The 19,585-nt window shown below is 33.6% G+C and overlaps 3 protein-coding genes across 4 annotated transcripts; 2 read left to right on the top strand and 1 right to left on the bottom strand.

Annotated features, from left to right (window-relative positions):
* Positions 1 to 3,733: 3,733 nt before the first annotated feature.
* LOC103494434 (altered inheritance rate of mitochondria protein 25) lies at positions 3,734 to 9,399 on the top strand. The gene is made up of 11 exons (XM_008455602.2): positions 3,734 to 4,358; positions 5,074 to 5,160; positions 5,765 to 5,806; positions 5,911 to 5,955; positions 6,083 to 6,148; positions 6,225 to 6,281; positions 6,377 to 6,438; positions 7,140 to 7,260; positions 8,200 to 8,277; positions 8,363 to 8,469; positions 9,079 to 9,399. Exons 1-11 carry the CDS (start codon positions 3,954 to 3,956, stop codon positions 9,107 to 9,109), a joined length of 1,101 nt encoding a protein of 366 aa, XP_008453824.1. The 5' UTR covers positions 3,734 to 3,953; the 3' UTR covers positions 9,110 to 9,399.
* A 2,048-nt stretch (positions 9,400 to 11,447) lies between these two features.
* LOC103494433 (pentatricopeptide repeat-containing protein At1g02370, mitochondrial-like) lies at positions 11,448 to 14,041 on the top strand. Of its 2 annotated transcripts, none has more exons than XM_008455600.3 (2): positions 11,448 to 11,841; positions 12,583 to 14,041. In XM_008455600.3, the coding sequence occupies exons 1-2, from the start codon at positions 11,584 to 11,586 to the stop codon at positions 13,819 to 13,821; spliced, it is 1,497 nt and encodes a 498-aa protein (XP_008453822.1). In that variant the 5' UTR covers positions 11,448 to 11,583; the 3' UTR covers positions 13,822 to 14,041. The 2 variants fall into 2 exon arrangements, with proteins under 2 accessions (XP_008453822.1, XP_008453823.1); XM_008455601.3 differs by having other exon boundaries at positions 11,692 to 11,841; positions 12,512 to 14,041.
* A 724-nt stretch (positions 14,042 to 14,765) lies between these two features.
* LOC103494432 (uncharacterized) lies at positions 14,766 to 19,026 on the bottom strand. Its single transcript, XM_008455599.3, has 4 exons — positions 18,048 to 19,026; positions 17,625 to 17,717; positions 15,786 to 15,853; positions 14,766 to 15,069 (listed from the first exon to the last, which is right to left on the bottom strand). The coding sequence occupies exons 1-4, from the start codon at positions 18,669 to 18,671 to the stop codon at positions 14,910 to 14,912; spliced, it is 945 nt and encodes a 314-aa protein (XP_008453821.1). The 5' UTR covers positions 18,672 to 19,026; the 3' UTR covers positions 14,766 to 14,909.
* Positions 19,027 to 19,585: the final 559 nt, after the last annotated feature.

Here is a 19,585-nt window from a genome sequence, read left to right as displayed (position 1 = left end):
TTGAAATGTTCCTTTGCTTTTTTTTTCTTTCTTTTTTTCTTTTCCAATGGCTAAGTTTCTTTTGTTTGTATTTTATTTTGGCTATTTTATCCTAGTTTTCTTTTTATTTTTAAACCACATCGTTCCACTTATTTTCTTAAAAATGTCTTTTTTTTTCTGAAATTATATATAATTTTATATATATTCCATTTCAACCAAAAAAGTTTCCATTAAAATGTTCCTTAATTAGGGCTAGGATTTCCATGTAGGAGAAAACATATTAGTGAATTAAAAAAGTCTTCTCTCTTGAAAGTCTTCTCTCTTATGTTGACATTTTAGTTAATGCTTTTACGGTAAATATAGACAAAGGCGATTTGAAAAACAACAATTTCCTTATTTAATATTCCATTTTTATTTAAAATTTTGAATAAACAAAAATAATATTAAATTGATCAGAATTGTTTTGTTTTTTTGTCACAATCAATAACCATAACTTTTGCAATTTGGTATCCAGATATTTTTTTATAAAATATTTAAAGATTTATACTTTTAATTTCAAATTTTCACTAAATATTCTCAATTTTTGACATTAATGTCACCTAATCGATTAAGTTTTTTTTTTTCATTATTTTTATATTTAAATTAAAAAATTTCACTTCATATAATGATTAGTTGGTATTGGTATCGAAATTGAAAGTGATTATATATAGTAAAAATATATATAATGAGGTTAAAAGTGTTCTTGAAACCCTAAATTTCAAATTTAAAAAATTTAAATATCTAAAGTATGCAACATTGTAGAACCTAGAGATATTATTAATGGGTCAAGTATCTAACTATTTTGAGATAATAATAATATAGAGTCATCTAAACAACGTAGCCATCTTTACTAACCCATTCACCCAAAACACTGCACATGTATTTATTAAACGTGTTTGAGGGTTATTTTTATTTGTAACACATGACATATCAGTTGCACTTTTGTTCATTTGAATGATATATTAATGTTTTTAATGTTAAAATGTTATATTTGACAAAAAAAAAAATGATTGATATATACACACACACATATATTAACTACTAACACATAATAAAGTTGTTTCTTCTTTCTTTAGTGTGTACAATGGTTAGCAGCAATAAATAGAGTCTTTTTTTACTCATATGTAACGAAGCAAGTGTAAGATGCAACAGATAGAAACTGTTGGGAATATGGGAAAGAAAAAAAAAAGGAGAAAAGGTTTAATTACGGATTGCAAGAATTAATTGTTTTTTCTGAATTCCAAAAATGAATATCAATTAATTCTAAAACAGTTTCTACTTTTAAATCTTCAATTATTTTTCTTTAAATGGTGGTCTTAGTTTTGCTTGAAGGACTGAGATTCTTTTCTTTCTTCCTTTTGCCTCCAAATTCTCTCAAAATACTCATTATTTTAGCATATTTTTATTGGTTTCGTACATTATTTCGATCCAAAATTTCAAATTTTAATAGCATCCGATCCAAATTTTCACATACAGTCTCTAAGGTAATCGGTGATACATATTACAAACTCAACCAATCCGCAAGTTCGGTTAAAATAAACTCAAACAAATACGTTGTATTGATATTTCAAAATGCTAGTGTCCCAACCAAGGCTAGAAGAAAAGACCTAACCAGTAACCACCCAGCAGCGATGTACATTGAAATCAAAGTAAATGAAGTAAACACATGACCCACAACCGGAAATCAACAGATCTGAAGAAAATTAGAGATACAGAGAGGAAATTCAATCACAGGAAAAGACCTGTTGGGGCAATCTCAAAGCCTCAGCTCTGGTGAAGCAGGTATCGTCGATGACATCACTCCGGCACCACCGGCATTTGAGGGTCTGGGAACACTGTGAAGCCGAAACTTTCTCGCCGCAATTAGAGATCTGTTGATCTCTCCTTCTCTGTAAGTTCGATAAGGTACGATAAGAACTAGGAGAGTTGAATTTGCGATCTGGGGATAAGTTAGGCATTACATGAAATGAAGAAGAAGAAGAAGAGGAAAATAGAGACCAGTGATGGAAGATGGGAGCTTCTTCTTTCCATGGAAATTTGAACAAAAGCTATCAAAATTTGGATCCCACGGCTACAACTTTACAGAACTCAAAGTTGGGTGGGTGCTTTAGAGCATCTTCTAATTTCTCCACAAAGTTTTGAGTTTGGCTATTCAATTTTGTTTCTTCCCTTCAACTATAAAAAGTCGGTAAATTTTACGATACTTATTTTTTGAAGTTTTATAGTCTAATCTAGGGTTTAGGGTTTTTGTAGTCTGTTCAAAACTTCTCTCTTTTTTCTTTTTCTTTAGCGTAACTAAATACAGGATGGGTTAAATTACAGATCAAATCTCTAATCTCATACGATTTGGAGACCGAATTAGGCCAATGACTAAGTATCTAAGAAAGAAGACACGGCTCGACTGGGCAAGGGAAAACGGCAGGCAGTAGGGGGGCATGGCTCACGGCCCGGGTAGAAGAGGTGCACGGCTCACGGCTCAGATAAGGAATCGGCGCGGCTCGAGGCTCGGAGACGGAAGGGGCTCGGATGAATGGGCTCGGCGCGGCTCCCGGATCATGTGGGCTCAACTCACGGCTCGGACTGGAATGGCTCGGCTCATGGCTTATATAAATTGACTCGGGTGACGGCTCGAATAAAAGAGGCTCGCCTCACGGCTCGGAGATGGAAGGGAAATTGGCTTACGGCTCACATAAAGAATGGCTCGGCTCACGGCTCGAAACAAAGAGGCTCGGCTCACGGCTCAAATGGGGAATGGCTCGGCTCATGGCTGGGTAACGTAGCTCGGCTCGCGCCTTAGCTCATGGCTCAGGTAAAATGACGCGGCTCATGGCTCCGGTAAAATGGCTCTGCTCGCGGCTGGGCTCATGGGTCAGCTACAATGGCTCGACTCACGGCTCGGTCGGAAGTGGCTGGGCTTACGGCTTGGAGATGGGAGGCTCGGCTCGTGGCTCAGATGAAATGGCTCGGCTCACGGCTCGGGTGGAAGTGGCTCGGCTCGCGGCTTGGCTCATTGTCAGGTAAAATGGCTCGGCTTACGGCTTGGGGATGGGAGGCTCGGCTCACGGCTCAGCTAGGGAATGGCTCGGCTCAAGGCTCAGCTAGAGAATGACTCGGCTCACGGTCGGGTGGAAGTGGCTCGACTTACGGCTCAGTGGGAATGGCTCGGCTCATGGCTAAGGTGAAATGGCTCGGCTCACGGCTCGATTTGAAGTGGCTCGGCTCATGGCTCAGATAAGATGGTTCGGCTCTCGGCTCGAGTGAAGAGGCTCGGCTCACGGCTCATGGCTCAGGTGAAATGGCTCGGCTCACGGCTCGATTTGAAGAGGCTCGGCTCATGGCTCAGATAAGATGGCTCGGCTCATGGCTCGATTGAAGAGGCTCGGCTCACGGCTCAATGGGAATGGCTCGGCTCATGGCTCAGGTGAAATGGCTCGGCTCACGGCTCTATTTGATGAGACTCAGCTCACGGCTCGGCTGGAAGGGCGCGGCTCACGGCTGTGGTGAGGGTGCGCGCGGCTTAGAAGTTCAAATGATAATATGACTTACAAGTTCAAACGATAATTTGACGGTTCTTTTTATAATGGATTCGAATATATATATATATATATATATATATATATTTATTTATTTATTTATTTATTTATTTATTACGATAGATTATGAAATTTGGATATATTTGTAATACTTTTCTAATTATTTTGTGAATTTAAAGAAATTTCCATTTGTAATTCTCGTGACAAAGTTTCTTCGATCTTTCTATTCTCCCAAGTTCTCCCTCTCTGGTCCCTCCGTCAAAATCAAGCTCGGTTTTCAGCTCATCTTCAAATTATACAAACTTTCAAGCATTCTAATGCATACAGCAAATTTGATTTCTCTTTTTCACAATACAATTCAAGTTTGATTCTGCTCTAGATTTTGTGTATGCAATCGTGTAGATGAACTGGACTAGGAGTTTGCGTTTTTGGTCAAATACTGTTCGCAAATGCATCGTAGAAGATTGTTGCGGTAGAACCTCGCTTTGGCCAGTGCACAGGATTGCGCCTGGGTATCGTCATTTCGGAAGAAGGATTCAGAATGATGATAGTCCGCTCATAGATAGGAGCTTCCTGGCGAAGCTATGGGAAGCAGATAGGAAGCTGGAAGGTAGTAGAGAGAAACGGAAACGACACCGGATTGGTAATTATGATCGAAATGGAAATCAGAATCGGATTGGTGGTTATGATCGCAGGGCGTTTGGGAAATCGACATTGGATGCTACTTTTGCAGAAGGGAAACCGTGGAAGCAACCACCTCCAAGTCAATCGGTCTCTGGTTTTCTAGAGCCACATTCTCCCGAAGAGGTTAGCTTAGATTTTAAGTTATATGCTTGTGCTTTGAATCTTTGCTTTGTATTTTCCTCATTAGTTGAATTTTCCTCATTAGTTTTAATTTCATCACTAATTGTTCATTGGCATTCCTGTTTGTCTCATTTCATTATATGAATGATATAGTTTGTTTGTTTTGTTGTATCTTCTGATGTCCTGTACTGTAATTACTTTAGGTTTAGTTGTCTTGCTAAACAGTTTTGGTTCGGTGTAATCTCGTTTCCAGTTGAAGGCTGTTCTACTTCTCGCTCTGAAAACGAGTGAAGAGCTATACTTTGAGTTTTAGTCAAGTAAATCATAGTTCATTTGCTCTGCTGTGTACTCTCTTGAACTTCACTTATTTGTGCTAAGACTAAGAACAATTCTTCTTTCTGCATTGAGATTCCAGTTGAGGGAGTGGATTAGTTGAGGTTTAGAATTAATATTGTCCACCATGGCTTATGGTAAAAAACAATATTACACTTTGAATCAAGATCACGTCAAATTGCTGATGAGCAGAGTATAGTTAGTATTGGGGTTCCAAGCATGACATCGCTTATGCTTACCTCATGACTCATAAGTGAATGTGATTGTTACTTGGAAACGTGTTCTTATCTTCGTGTGAATTTTGTAGTAAAATGCTTGCTTCTTCTGCCATATTTCCACTGAATTACACTGACATGAGTGTTTCCTTCATCTCTCTATACTTTAGGTCCAAGTTGCACCTCTTCTTGCTAGATCTAATTTGCTCATTACCAGGGATATAGAGTGGGCAAATCTGGTTTTTGGGTTTGAGCAGGTAACTCTTTTCCATCCCTTGTTTTCTCCTGGTTAGTTATTCATGTGCAGATTTCTATGTCACGCTGTTTACAGTGTCCACTTATTTAGTATACCTTGAAAATCTAATGAAAATTTTGAAAGGATTAGAATGACACAGTTAAGGTACTTACCGACCAAACCCCTAGCATCATCTTAAGAATGCAATGAGTGCTTGTGTAATTTGATAGATCCTTTTATTGAATTGTGTTTCCAGCCTTTTAACTTTCCTTTTCTAGCAAAAATCATGTCGATGATCTAACACACTTTTCTCATTTAATGGTATCTTGGCAACCCCTCCCCCTTCTTCTTTGCTGTTAGGTTATAATTGGTTTGTTTATACATTCTAGCTACACTTTTTGAGCAATTGTGGTGGAATGTTATGGATCAAATTATGTTTATGGAAGTGTTAAGAACTTGACTGCTTCTTGTGATGTTTGAAGAAACCTTCAATAAGTAGTCACTAACACTTTAATAGGCTTGCAAATATTTTGCTCATTTATCATCAAATTCTTGCTCGTATTCCTGTTTCTTTCATTTTAAATCCTAGGTTATGTTATATCACCACTTTAATTTGGGAAATGCAGGAAAATCGTTATGCTATAGTTGACGTCTGCTATCCCCAGTCAGTAAGCATCCATTTTTGTCTTTCACTCTTATTGTTTTCCTTTTCCCTACTTTTATGTTTACCAGATTCTTCTTTGACCTTACATACTGCAATTTTGTGAAATAGCCAGTTGGGTTTATTCGGGAGCAAAGTAGCATCATTGCTAGACAGGTATAATATAACTTAAAACCTTTTACATTACAATGACCAACTTAACTACAGTAACTATGACAATTCTGATGTGCAAATATGAGACTAAACTTAAACTTCAAATCCTGGTTGATTCTTTTTCTTGCAGTTGCTTCGTCTAAGGCGCCCTTTTGTGGCATATATTACGGATGCAATGGGTAATGAACTTTTCAGGGTAAGCATTTTAATGTTTTCCTTTTCCTTTGCAAGGAACAATCAAATATGACTTTCAGATTAATGTATACTCTTAGGTTCGGCGGCCCTTTTGGTGGCTAACCAGTTCTATATATGCTGAAGTTGATGGTAAGGTATGATGGTTCAGTTATATTTTAGTGCATTCACAAAAAACTCTTTTACCTTGTGGCACTCTGGACATGTTTTCACATTAAAAAAACAACTCTAGGAAATTGGTGTGGTTCATAGACGGTGGCATCTTTGGAGGAGGGTGTATGATCTGTACCTTGGGTAAGTTTAGCACAAACTATTTACATTGATTCATTGTATTGCATCAAACTGACCTTGATCGAAACCTTGTCTAGTCATGCATGTGTTTGTTGAGTAATTATTCGAGGAATTGGCACAATGTAGTTATAATTTCACTGTACATCCAAAGGTTTAGAAGGGGGCCACCACGGTTTGGCAGTCACATGGTTTAATTGTTTGTGTTTGAGGGTTAGATTTCTATTCTTCCTGGTATGGTGTTCCAGGGTCATAATACATCCTTTTTCTCATCTATCTATTGGAGACAGTAAGAGGCTGTTTGGGTATATTTTCTAAAAATTGTTATGATATAACCTTTTAAAACTGTTTTGAATTGTTATCAAGTTTTAGAAAAATTTTGTAAAGATATATTTATTATTGTTGTTTCATTGATTTTTTCCCTGTGGTAATTTTAAATACAACAAATTCAAATCAAACTATACTGAAAAATAACTATTAGCCAGTTCAACAAAACACAAGAATAATTACTTTTTGAGTAGGTTTTATAATTGAAATAATATACATGATATCAGTGTGTCATCCTTGATGCGCTATTTGCTTTTCTCTATCATGTTTGTGGTTATCTTATTTCTATTTAACCATACGAAGTCATGATGGAATCAACTGCCAATTTTGTATCAAACAGTTTCAGTTGTGACTTGTCAAATTTAAATTGTAACTTTCAGGAACAAGCAGTTCGCAGTTGTTGAAAATCCTGGATTTTGGAATTGGACCTTTACATTAAAGGACATTGATGGAAAAGTGCTTGCTGAGGTGGATCGTGATTGGAGAGGTTTTGGCTTTGAGGTCGTTTCTTTTCCCTTCATGCAATAGCTTAGGATAAAGACCAGTATTTCGTACCAACGAGCATTTTCTGTTTAATGAAATGTAAATTGTGGAAATGAAGAGATTTTCATAATCTTCTTCCCTCAGCTTCTCAGTAGCAGTGCTTCCAAATCTGCCATGAAAGGAGATTGGAGGCTAAAGGATAGTTACATGGAAAAAAATTCTAGTTAAAGATGCCCCAAGAGACACATTGATTCTAGCAATGGACCATATCTCACACGAGCTGTCAAACTCATATGAAATTCTTCTATTTATTTTTAACCAGATTGTTATCACGAAAAAAGGTATGAAAGATTACCCTTCCACCATCTGGGACTCTCAGCTTCGTCCCACCTCTCACCAAAGGTCTACAAAAATGCCTAAATCAAATTAACAAAAGGATAACTCCAAGGAATATGATCCAAGTCCGTTGCCACCCCCTACAAAAGTTGTTCCACCACAGCCTAACACGATAGTTGATAGGGAACAAGTAAGAATTCAATTCATTAGGAATCAATTAGATCAAGAATATAAATCAAGACTTGAATGCCGCATGGATCTTCAAGATCAGGAATTTTTCCCCTCAATACAATCAAAATACAGTCAAATACTTGTGGGTCTGCCAGATTGCTTGTGTCTATATAATTGTCCAACTTGCCGGGATACTGATCTTTTGTGGAATCTGCTTTTACAAGTCATTACCTTTTTCCATATATGATTAAACTTTTATCAGCCTCATTGCCTTAATTTTATGTCATAGGCCCCAAAACTCATGCCTACGTGATTTGCATCTTCAGTTTTTCTTGTATACTTGTTATCATTTCTTGTAGACTCTTTTACTCAATTATCTCTTTATAGTCGATGAAATTAGTTCCACGAGGAATATATTTATTGGTTTTTGTTGTCTAAAATATGATGCAGATCTTTACTGATGCGGGTCAGTATGTCATTCGTTTTGGAGCTTCTGATCCGGTCTCAAGGACTGGCCCTGCTAGAGGAGTAAGATTATTTGATTGATGTTAAACTTGATTTTAGTTTTCATATAAAATACTTTTTCAATATTATGTGCTGTTCATGGTGATAGGTTCAAGAGCTGGAAGTCGCCCGACAACTTACTCTTTCAGAGAGAGCCGTAGCCGTTGCTCTTGCTATTTCACTTGATAATGACTATTTCTCAAGACATGGTGGCTGGTAAGTGGTAAACACTTCTTTATAAAGCCTGCACTAAAGGATCATAAGTTGCATCGTGTGTCTCCCTAGAGTTCTACTGCATAAAATTGTAACATCATCGTGTCTTGTTGCATTTGCCCCGGTGAAAGTCCGTAACAACATATAATTACCTCATATCTTTCATTTTCTTCTCCATTCCTTGATTCGGTGAACTGTTATTGAGGTTAGAGAATCCCCATTTATGATCAAAATCTCCGTGAATTAACACTAACAATGTACGACCTTACTTAAACATGACCTGTTCTATAAATTGTGCACAACTGCATTCTTGAGTTCCAAGATTATAACAGTGGTGGTGATTAGTTTGTTCATTTTTTATTTTCAATGTCTTGCGGGGTATCTTTGATGCATAAGAAATTATTAGAGGAGATTGCCGCATTGTGGGCAGTAGTTTTCTAGAAAAACGACAAAACGTAATTCAAATTTATATCTCGTAACTAATAAAGGGCTTTCAAATTCCAACTATATATTCAAGGTTGAGGATGGGATCATGGGTGCATTGTCGCAGTCTAACTCAATAGTTTTCCATCAAAGCAAACACTAATCATTGATTTACATATTCTTCATCAGGGGACTTCCTTTCATTGCCGTTGGTGAGTAGACTTGGTTTGCTGGACTTACTTCTGGATATCCGGAGTTTCTTAGGTGTTTTCGTACACCATATCTTATTATCTTGTGCTTTTCGTATTGATAGAGGTTTTTTTTCCTCCTACTTCAACGGTCCATAGGGCATGAAATTTAAACCCTGACCAAGCAGCATGTAGGGTATGAAATTTAAACCCTAACCTCTTGGTTGAAGATGTACTCTAAATTGAGCTATGCTCATCTTACGTGTTTGATACAAGTTCTATCGATATTAAATTATTAATGAAATCCAAATTGCAGTAAAAATGTGGAAAAACAAAATGGAACAAAGATAAAATTTTAGGCCCCCAAATGTTCATTTTATCATATCGACGATTCAACTGCTCTAAAAGGATGGTTTTGGTTGTGCTACAAAATGGAGGTTTAGGATTGTTTCTCTTGCATCATTGAATGGTAAGTGAAGCAATTTTAATTTCTTTTATGAGAATTTAATCATTGATGTCCCTAGTTGATTATAAATTAAAATTTTACTGCTGATTTTTGTTATTATCGGGAGGAATGTTTATGGAGCTCACCTTATTGAAATTTTGTAGAATCCAGTAGTTAAATTAAATATTGAATTGATTCTGAGTTGGACGTGTATTTTAAATGATTTTGAAACCAAATAAAAGTGATTTCATCCTTTTCAAAAAAAAACCATTTGGGTCGTTTGAATTGGTTTAAGAATTAAAAAAAAAAAATTATTTTTATTTAAACACTTTTAATTAAAATTGTTTTAGACATTTCGAAAGATATTTTAAGTTGCAGTTAAATATATATTTTTTTAAAATGATTTATTTTTTAAAGTAAATACATGAAAATGTATTCTAAACGCATCCAAAATCATATTCATGGATAAAAAAGTTAGTGTGTGCTTATGTGTTCCTTAAGTAAATAAATCTAAACAATCCGAAGAAATAAATTCGAGGGTTATGGTTAACAAGAAAAAATTATGAAAGAAGGATTAGATAACTGAGGACATAAGATTGAGAGGAGAAAAACTATGTTAGGTACGGATCATTGATATGATATATTTTATTTTTTATGTATATATTTAAATGTGTTCACGTAAGTACATACATAATCGAAAAGAATAATAAACCTTGAGTTGGACTAGTGCGTTCAAATCTAGAGCATCAAAAACATTTTTGGCATCTCCTATTCAACCATCCGAAAGTAGAGTGAGTAATCACTAAAAGAATTATCCTATACTAATTTAAGTATCAAAGTGTTGTAGATTTGATCGTACACTAATGTGAAAATCTCTTACACAAGTTAAGATCACGTTCAAACTAGAGAGAAACAAGTTAAGGCCATCCAAACTCCATGACATAACTCTCAAAAGCAAATGAGTTAAAATATCCAACAAATTTAAGAGAGAATAAAAATAAATAGATTTTGTGAGATACTTTAAAATCTTATCTTAAATAACTTTTATTAAAAGATTTAAATAAAATGACATTAAAAAAACAAAACTTTTTTCTATGCTTAATTTAAATTGATTCTAAATTATCAAATAAACTCTAGTTTGCTACATTTTAATTATATGTTCGAACTTTTAATATTTTTATTTTAAGTTTGAAATTTGTTTCAAAACAAAAAAAAAAAAAAAAAAAAAAAAAAAAAAAAAAAAAGAGTTTTTGTCTAAACTTATAAGTAAGAAAATTTATATGTATTTATACGAATAAATTTAAATATACATGAAAGAATAAAGACATTGATCCATAACTGTTGTCGTCTTTTTTTCCTTTCAATCTCACATCCTCTATTTTCTAGTCCTTCCTTTATGATTTGTTTTTATTAACCATAATCCTCAAATTTATTTTTCAAATAACTTAAAAGAAATTTAATTTTAAAAACCAAATAACTATCAAATAAAAAAAAACCCCCAAAAAGTCTTTTTAGTAATTGAAAATTCCTTTCAATTTGTAAATAAAAAATTTAAACTTTTGTAAATAATTTGTTTTTTAAAAAAATAAAGACACGTGTTTTATTTAGAGTCTTTTCAAGAATATAGAAAACCCATCGAAATGTTTAACAATTCAAAAAAAAATTCATACCCAATCTTTTATTTTTTAGTTTACTTTTTTGTTTAATTTTTTTAAAGATTTTTTATAAACGATTTTTTATTTTTATTTTTTTACACGTTTACATTTGTTTATCCAAAATCAATATTTTATTTAAAATTCTTTATATACAATCTTTTAAATTAAAAAAAAAAACCTATGAAAAATTGAAAAATAAAAAAAAGATGAATATGAAAGAAATAAGAGGAGGAGGAAGAAGGTAAACCTAAAAAATGAGTCTTTCTTATAAGCAGTTTGGTTTTTTGTTAGATTTAGTTTCTGTTTTATTTATTATATTCAAGAGCGGATTTTTCGTTAGACCCTAACAAAGCCACTGCCGTATCATGCTCTCAAGGCTCAGGAGGAGACGTGATTTTCGAGAGAAATGAATCGTCGGAGTTTAATCTCAAGGGCGCCGGCAGGTCTCCGGCAGCTCTGTACTTCAGTGGCCGAGTTGACGCGCAGTCCTGCGAATAATCATCGGGGGCTCTACCCGAGGTTGTCGGTCCTGGGTGCTACTGGCGGTAGCGTGGCGCAGACAATAAACCGGTTCATCATGGAGGGAAATATCGTCAAAAAATATGAGCTCGAAAAATGCATAAAGGAGCTCCGGAAGTATCGTAGATATGACCATTCCCTTCAGGTTTGTTCTTTCTCTAGAAGTTATGTTAATGAAGTTGCCATTGATGGAGATGCTATCAAATTTAATTGCATAGGTTTTGTTCGCTGAAATTTGTGTGAGAAACAAAGTGCACTAAATTACTGCTTCTTTCCATGGGTCTTCATTTTCTGTTGCCTTCTGTCAATTTTTCTCTTCGTACAGCCGATTGTTGATTGAATTTTTCCTTGCTATTTTGTTGGGATGACCCATCTTCAGCCCCTTAAGTGATTAATGAACTACCTTTTCCAATGAGAACAATCCTTTTTCTTTCACTTCCATGGTTTATGATATCACCTAACTTCATGGCCTTGCCTATGGAAATTTTCATTTTTCTATCCTCCACCGAAAATGGTGAAATCATAGCAAAGTGTGAGAGAAATGAAGATCGCGATAGACGTGACCAGTGCGTTAGAGCTACAATAGACTTGGTCATCCCTGACAATACCGTTTAAAAGCCCTTAGTGCTTGCTAGTGGTTTTGACGTAAGCTGAAGTTTAGGGGCTGAGAATGGGTCATCCTACAAAATCTCTCTTATTTTGTTTCTGTTGTGTCCCGTATGTCCCCTTAGTTCATATGCAGCGTTGAGTTTATAGTTATAATATATTCAACTCATCTATCATGGAAATAGTCTGATTTCCCTTTGTTGGACCAGCCAAAATTTTTGCTCAAATAACACAAGACGACAAGATATTAGCTCATCCATTGCCTTTGCTTCGGTTGCAGATAATGGAATGGATGGAGATAAGAAAAATTAACTATTCATTCACTGACTATGCCCTGCGTTTAGATCTTATATCAAAAGTTAATGGAATAACTGCTGCGGAGAAATATTTCTATGATCTTCCACCATCTGCGAAGAATCGATGTACTTATGGAGCCCTTTTGAACTGCTATTGCAAGGAAATGATGGAGGAAAAGGCTTCGACTCTTTTTAAGAAGATGGATGAGTTGAAGTTTGTTACTAGTTTGGCCTTTAACAATCTTATGACCATGTACATGAGAATGGATCAGCCTGAGAAAGTACCTCCTCTAATAGGTGAGATGAAGCAGAGAGGCTTTTATCTTACTACGTTCACATACAATGTGTGGATGAACAGTTGTGCTTCCTTGAATGACATTGGAAAAGTTGAAGAAATTCTTGAGGAGATGAAAATGGAAGACAGTAACAAATTGGATTGGACAACATTTTCGAATTTGGCTTCTTTCTATGTCAAGGCAGGGCAGCTTGAGAAAGCTGAATTAGCTCTTAAAAAGGTAGAGGAAGAGATCAAATCCGATAAGAAGGATCGTCTGGCATACCATTGCTTGATAAGCCTCTATGCGTCGACTTCTAATCTGAGTGAGGTGAATAGGATATGGAATCTACTGAAATCAGTTTATCCAACGATGACTAATACAAGCTATCTCGTCATGCTTCAGGCCCTAAGCAAACTAAAGGATATTGAGGGTCTTAAAAAAACTTATAAAGAATGGGAATCAATTTGTCACATATTCGATTTGCGCTTAGTTAATGTTATCATTGGGGCTTACCTACAACAGGACATGTACGAAGATGCTGCAATGATCTTTGAGGATGCCATTAAGAGAAGTAAAGGACCTTTCTCTAGGGCCCGAGAAAAGTTCATGGTTTACTTCTTGAAGTTGAAGCAAGTGGATTCAGCATTCAGTCATTTGGAATCAGCTATATCTGAAAGCAAGGAGAAGGAATGGCATCCATCACTAGCAACGACAAATGCTTTTCTAAATTACTTTGAGGAAGAGAAAGACGTTGAAGGTGCTGAAGATTTTGCTAGGATTTTAAAGAGACTCAAGTGTCTAGACGAAAGTGGATACCATCTATTGCTCAAGACTTATGTAGCTGCAGGAAAATCGGCCCCCGATATGCGACAGAGATTGAAAGAAGACGACATTGGGATAAGTAGTGAGCTTGAGGAGTTACTCGGAACGGTTTGCCCCCAATAAGTACTTGGTCGACAATGATATGTGTTCCACTTATTGAAGTTCTTTCGATTTTACAACCTTATTTGTTTTATAGGTTGTAAAATGTGTACTTCAATATTTGTAATAGATTTCCATTGTTGCAAATGCTATCGAGTTTTAATGGAACCTCATGCATATGCAGATTGTTTTCAAGTGTATTTTTAAATTACAATGATTGATTTATGAAACTTTTCATCATAAAGGCTAAATTGTTTTATTTTTTAAGGTATAAAGACTAATTTCCTGTCTGATAACAATTGTGTTTTTGAAACTTATGTTGTCAAACATTACTCCTACATTTTTATGTCTCTACTTTTACTAATGTCTCAAAAATTAGACAAATAATTTTCAAATTTGTATTTTTGTTTTTAGAATCGAACTAGTTTAGCTAAAAATGAAACTAAAAATAATATTATCAAATAGGACCTAAAAGTATATAGACTAAATTGTAGCTTTCTTAAAAATTCAGGGCTAAAAATATATTTAACCTTAAAATTAATTAATCATCAATTTACGTTTGAGAATGATTTTTAAATAATTAATATCACTCCAAAACATGTCATTAATATTTCAAAATCATTTTTTTTTTATTACAATGAAATCATGTTTACAAGTGTAAGGGAAATACTTGAGTGTATACACTGTCTTTTATGTATCAATTTCCATCACTCACCTCAAATGGACAGATAAAAATATTTAGTTACATGAATAAAAAGAATTTGTCACAAAACAAAATTTGATTGTCCAATTAATTAGGTAGAGTTCACAAAATAGGTGAAACCCAAAACACACGTAACTATATTTAATCAAATACTCAATTGATTTTGAACTATTAAAGAAACATTCCAAAGCCAAAGTAGTTTTACACGTGAGAAAAAGGATCTAAAACAATATCAAAATCACTGTGAACAAACCCCAAAGAGAGGTAAAAGAAAACAAACTTTGATTAAGGATAACTATCTTTAAAAAGTAAAACTATACAGTAGAGATTTAGGGGATAAATTATGAGTACGTATAATAACATACAGATGGGATTTAGGAAGTGAAAGTATAATAAACATAATAAATGATCAAAAGCTACTACAAAGAGAAGAGTTTGTTGAAGGGTTTAGGTCAGGGTGAGTGGTGAGAAATGCTTTGATGTGTTTATACATTTCTTTTGGCTTCTCTGCATTGATGGCATGCCCTGCTTCTTTTACAACTACTAATTCTGCATTTTCCCCTAAGTGCCTGCATCAATCCATCCTTCAATTAATTCTTTATAAATTTTGTGTAATCCCTTGATTTCTTCTTCAAAATTTTGGGTTATAATTCATCCTATAGGTTTAGTATTTTAGAGATTCTATTTAACAAGGTCAAACATCGGAATCCTTCTATTTTCATATGTTAGAACAAAGACACTTTAAAGTTTCGTTTGGTAACAATTTTGTTTTTGGTCTTTTGTTTTTAAAACTTATCCTTGTTTTCTCCGTGATATTTTGTAATGATTTGAGAAAAAGTTTTGAATTCTTAATCAAAATCCAAGGAGAAATTTTTTTTTGAAAACTACTTTGTTTCGTTTTTAAATTTTGTGTAACTTAAAAGGGATATTTTTCCTATATAATATAAAGTATCAAAAATATTTATAAAATATAACAAAATTTTAGATTCTATCAAAACTTTCTGTAATACCAGTATCAATAATCAGCAGTTTTGTTATTTACAATAATTTATAAAACTTTATGCCGCATTAAAAGTTTATAAGTTCAATTTTCACAAATTAAAAAACTAAAACAGAAGGATCCAACAGGTCTAAATTCCTTTACCAGTTTAGTTTATTGTTTTCATTCCTAACAATCAATTCAGGGGATATATTTTACTAACTAGTTTCCAATTCTTAAATCATCTATTTCTAACTTCTAGTTTTAACAAACGAATCACAAGCTATAAATTTGGAATGAAAATACCTTTTCAATCTATGTGCCAACTCCAAAGGAAATACTCGATCCTGTTCTCCCCATACTATCAACGTTTGCTGCAATCGCAATTTCAGATAAATATTGATATAAACATTAGAATACAAGTAATATAACTAAAGGAAATTATCTATTTTACTTTACTAAAGATCCAATTTACCTTTTAAAAACAATAATATATATTTACTTATTAGAAGGTATTTCAAAAAAAAAAGTTCGAATTGAATTACTTTTAGTTTTTGCTTAGAAAATGCAGTTATTCATATTCCATAACATTGAATTAATTTTCTCTGCATAAACTTTCCTACTAAACCATCATAATTTCTTTGTGTTTAACTTTTTAGGTTTTGTTTGGTATTTGATTTTTAAAAGTCTACTAATGAACACCACTTTTGTTAGTCTACATTTTGGGAGCATTTTTCTAGAATTCTAACACTTATCATTGGAATAATTTGCTAGCTCTAAACATATGTGGTTGGTAAATATTAATCATCAACTTTGTCAGTAACACAACATTGAAACCATCTTAAAGATGACTCCATTAACCCTGATTAGTAATGGTTGAACTGAAAAAATGGAACTAAAAAAATGGGGAAAAAATCTAACCTAATCTTATAATGTTGTACAAATTTTGATATAAAATAATTATTCTAGGTCCGGATTATTTAAGACTATAATAACAACTACTTTGCTACGGTAAATACTATTTTCTACTCTCCAATTAGTTACAATCAACACTATTTCAAAAGCTCTAATTTACTATCGTATGTAATAATGTTACAGTTTTTACTATTTTACATTCATCATTTTTTATTCTTTGCTACAATAATTATTATTTCATTCTCAAACTAAAATAGTTTACCCTTCAAATACATATTATTATAATTCTAACTAAAATAATTTATAGTCCAAACATACGTTATTATAATCAAATAATACTAATATGATTATAATAACCAACTTCTCGTCCCAAACACGATAATAATTAACATCGTCAAAGTTTTTAGAATTAAAGTCGGCTGCATTAATTTGATTTCAAAGTTTAGTAAAATGAAATGGAAAGCTTAAGGTTGAAGTTGATGACCTCATTTGTTTACCATTTAATTTTTAATTTTTTTTATTCGTAAAACTAAGCCTATAAATCTTCTTCCAACATTTTTAAAATCAAGAAAAAAATTGTAAATTAAAAAAGAAAATTCCTTTTGTTTTCAAAAATTCAAATATTCTTACATAGAAAAGATACACATCGTAATAAAATTTTTGAAAGGAATATATCCTTTTTTTTTTTTTTTGTTACAAACCTCTCGTTTGTCTAAATTTATTTTTTAAAAAAATAAAAAATATATTTTCAAATATAATCAAATGAATTAAAATATTTAAGAAAATAGTAAACTTTTGAATTTTAGTTCGATAGGATATAAAATTGTGCTATAAAAAAAACATTGAGTAATTATAATATATAGCAGTTTTTAGAATAATTACTAAGTATGTAGCAATATTTTTAAAAAATTACAAATATAGCAAAATCTATTAGTGATAGACTCTTATGGTTTATGAGTGATAGACCAACATTTGCTACATGGTCTATTGATGATAGACTTCTATCTTCTATCGTTGATAGATTTTGACAGATTTTGCTATATTTGCAATTTTGTAAGATGTTGTTATATACTTAATTATTTTGAATATAATTGCTACATTTGCAACTATCTCAAAAACATTACATACCATTTTTAACCTCAAATACTTTGGACAAAAAAAAGCATTTTTTAGAGTAATTAAAAAGAAGGTATAAGTTCCGTAAATGAGAAAAAATATATATATTCAAACCTTATCGATCTTGGGAAGATTTGCTAAGCTCCTGTCCTTGAGTATTTCTTTAATCAACTCTTCTTTTTCTTGCTTGTACTCTGTGCACATCACCTATAGTCAGATACCCAATTGCAAAATCATAAACAAAATTATTAGCAGTCCAATCCAATCCAATCCACCTAAAATGTAGAACACAAGGATCTTTGTATATGAAACTGAATCAAAACAGTTATCAATTTGAAATTCAATGGATGAGTGTTAGTAACTGCATTGTTAATCCGTTTAATTCCATTTTGTGAGCTAGTTTTTCAAGTGTAAAATCATTCCGAAGTTTGAATAAACTACAATCATTGTTCTTGAATAATGTCATCAATTTGTCAAACAGATAGAAATCCAAAGAATTAAACAAGAAAAAGATTCAGAGCCACAAGAATCACTCACATCGATGAAATCGTCGATTATACAAGTTGGCAAAATCCGAGCAGGCTTGACGAAGGTGAGTCGGAGGAGTTCCTTGAGCTTCGCCGGCGTTTGAGGCAGCAAAATACTAGCCGCCTCATCGACGTTCTTCACGACGAACATTCCGTCCGCCATATCTTTCTCTTCCAAGCAAACTCCAGCACAACACAACACCAATTTCTCCAATCGCTCAGGAAATTGAACAGCCATACTATACGATACAAATCCACCGTAGCTAATTCCAACGACATTCACCTTCTGAACACCAAACGAATCCATTAAACGCATCATACAACGAGCTTGAAACGACTCAGACCTCTCCGGACGAGTCGTGTAGGAATTGCCAAAGAAAATTAGGTCAGGAACGTAAACATTAAAAAACCGAATCAACGGCGCTATGAATTCATTCCATTGCCACATTGCGTTGGCTCCAAATCCATGAAGTAGAAGCAAATTAGGTTTTGTCTCTCTTCTAAATTTCGGCGCCCAACAGTGAATGATCGTTCCATCGCCAAGATCGGTGGTGATGGATTTAAGGCCAGCCCTAGAAAATGAGTAACGGAAACAGGAATCCATGGTAGAAGAGAAACTAAAACAAGCCGCCATTATTGGATAGAATTCAAAAACTGGAAATCCGCAATAAAATTGTACGAAGATGGAAGAAATTTACAGATTTAAAAGTGGAAATTGATTTGGAATCCTGAAACAGGAAGACGAAAAGGATTTCTAGTTGCTTCGAGAGAAAAGAAGAGGCAAAATTTCTCCCCCACTCGAGGAGAGGATCTAGGGAAAAAAAAAACCCAGAAAATGGCGAAGCAAAGCAATGAATGTTAAATAATAATTGAAATTTGATGCTCAAACGAGGAGGAGGGCCATGAAAATTTGTTCATTTTCCAACCACAAAGGTGTCCGACTCCGACTGTATAAAAACCGCGCCTCTCAAGAGATGCCATTTGGTTTGTTTTGGGGTTTTGTTATATCTGAAGATTCGTGTCGGGTTGTGGTTATATTTATTGTGGACACCATTTGTTTGTTTGTTTATTTTTAATATAAAGTTGGGTGTAACAATTTCTTTACTTTTAAATGTAACATCTTTTATTTTGCAACAATTTCATATTATATAAAATAGTTTAGGTCAAAAATAAGTTTAGATCTCTCTTAATCTATAAATATTCCATTATAAAGGAATGAGGTTCGAATTCTCCGTTTGTACTAAATAAATTTATAAATAGTTTATGAAATTTTATAAATCAATATTCCATCTAGAACTGTAAATTTAGACTTTCTTTTTTTAAGTAAAAGAAATGATCAATTTTGACTAATAAAATAATCGTACTTTATTAAATTTAAGACTAATTATGAGTTCACGTTTATCTTAAACTAAAATTGAAAACAAAAAATTGGTGAATCTCAATAACACTATGAGTATTCATTACTTACCCTTTTCTAGTTATTGAAGGGGAAAAAATATGGTATCACATGTTGAGGGGTGGATGCTGAATGCATGAATGTATAAATGA

Source organism: Cucumis melo, chromosome 7 (genome assembly GCF_025177605.1).
Source record: "Cucumis melo cultivar AY chromosome 7, USDA_Cmelo_AY_1.0, whole genome shotgun sequence".
Classification (NCBI taxonomy): Eukaryota; Viridiplantae; Streptophyta; class Magnoliopsida; order Cucurbitales; family Cucurbitaceae; genus Cucumis; species Cucumis melo.
Note: the sequence above shows the minus strand (reverse complement) of the source record. Positions and strands in the feature narration are given on the sequence as shown.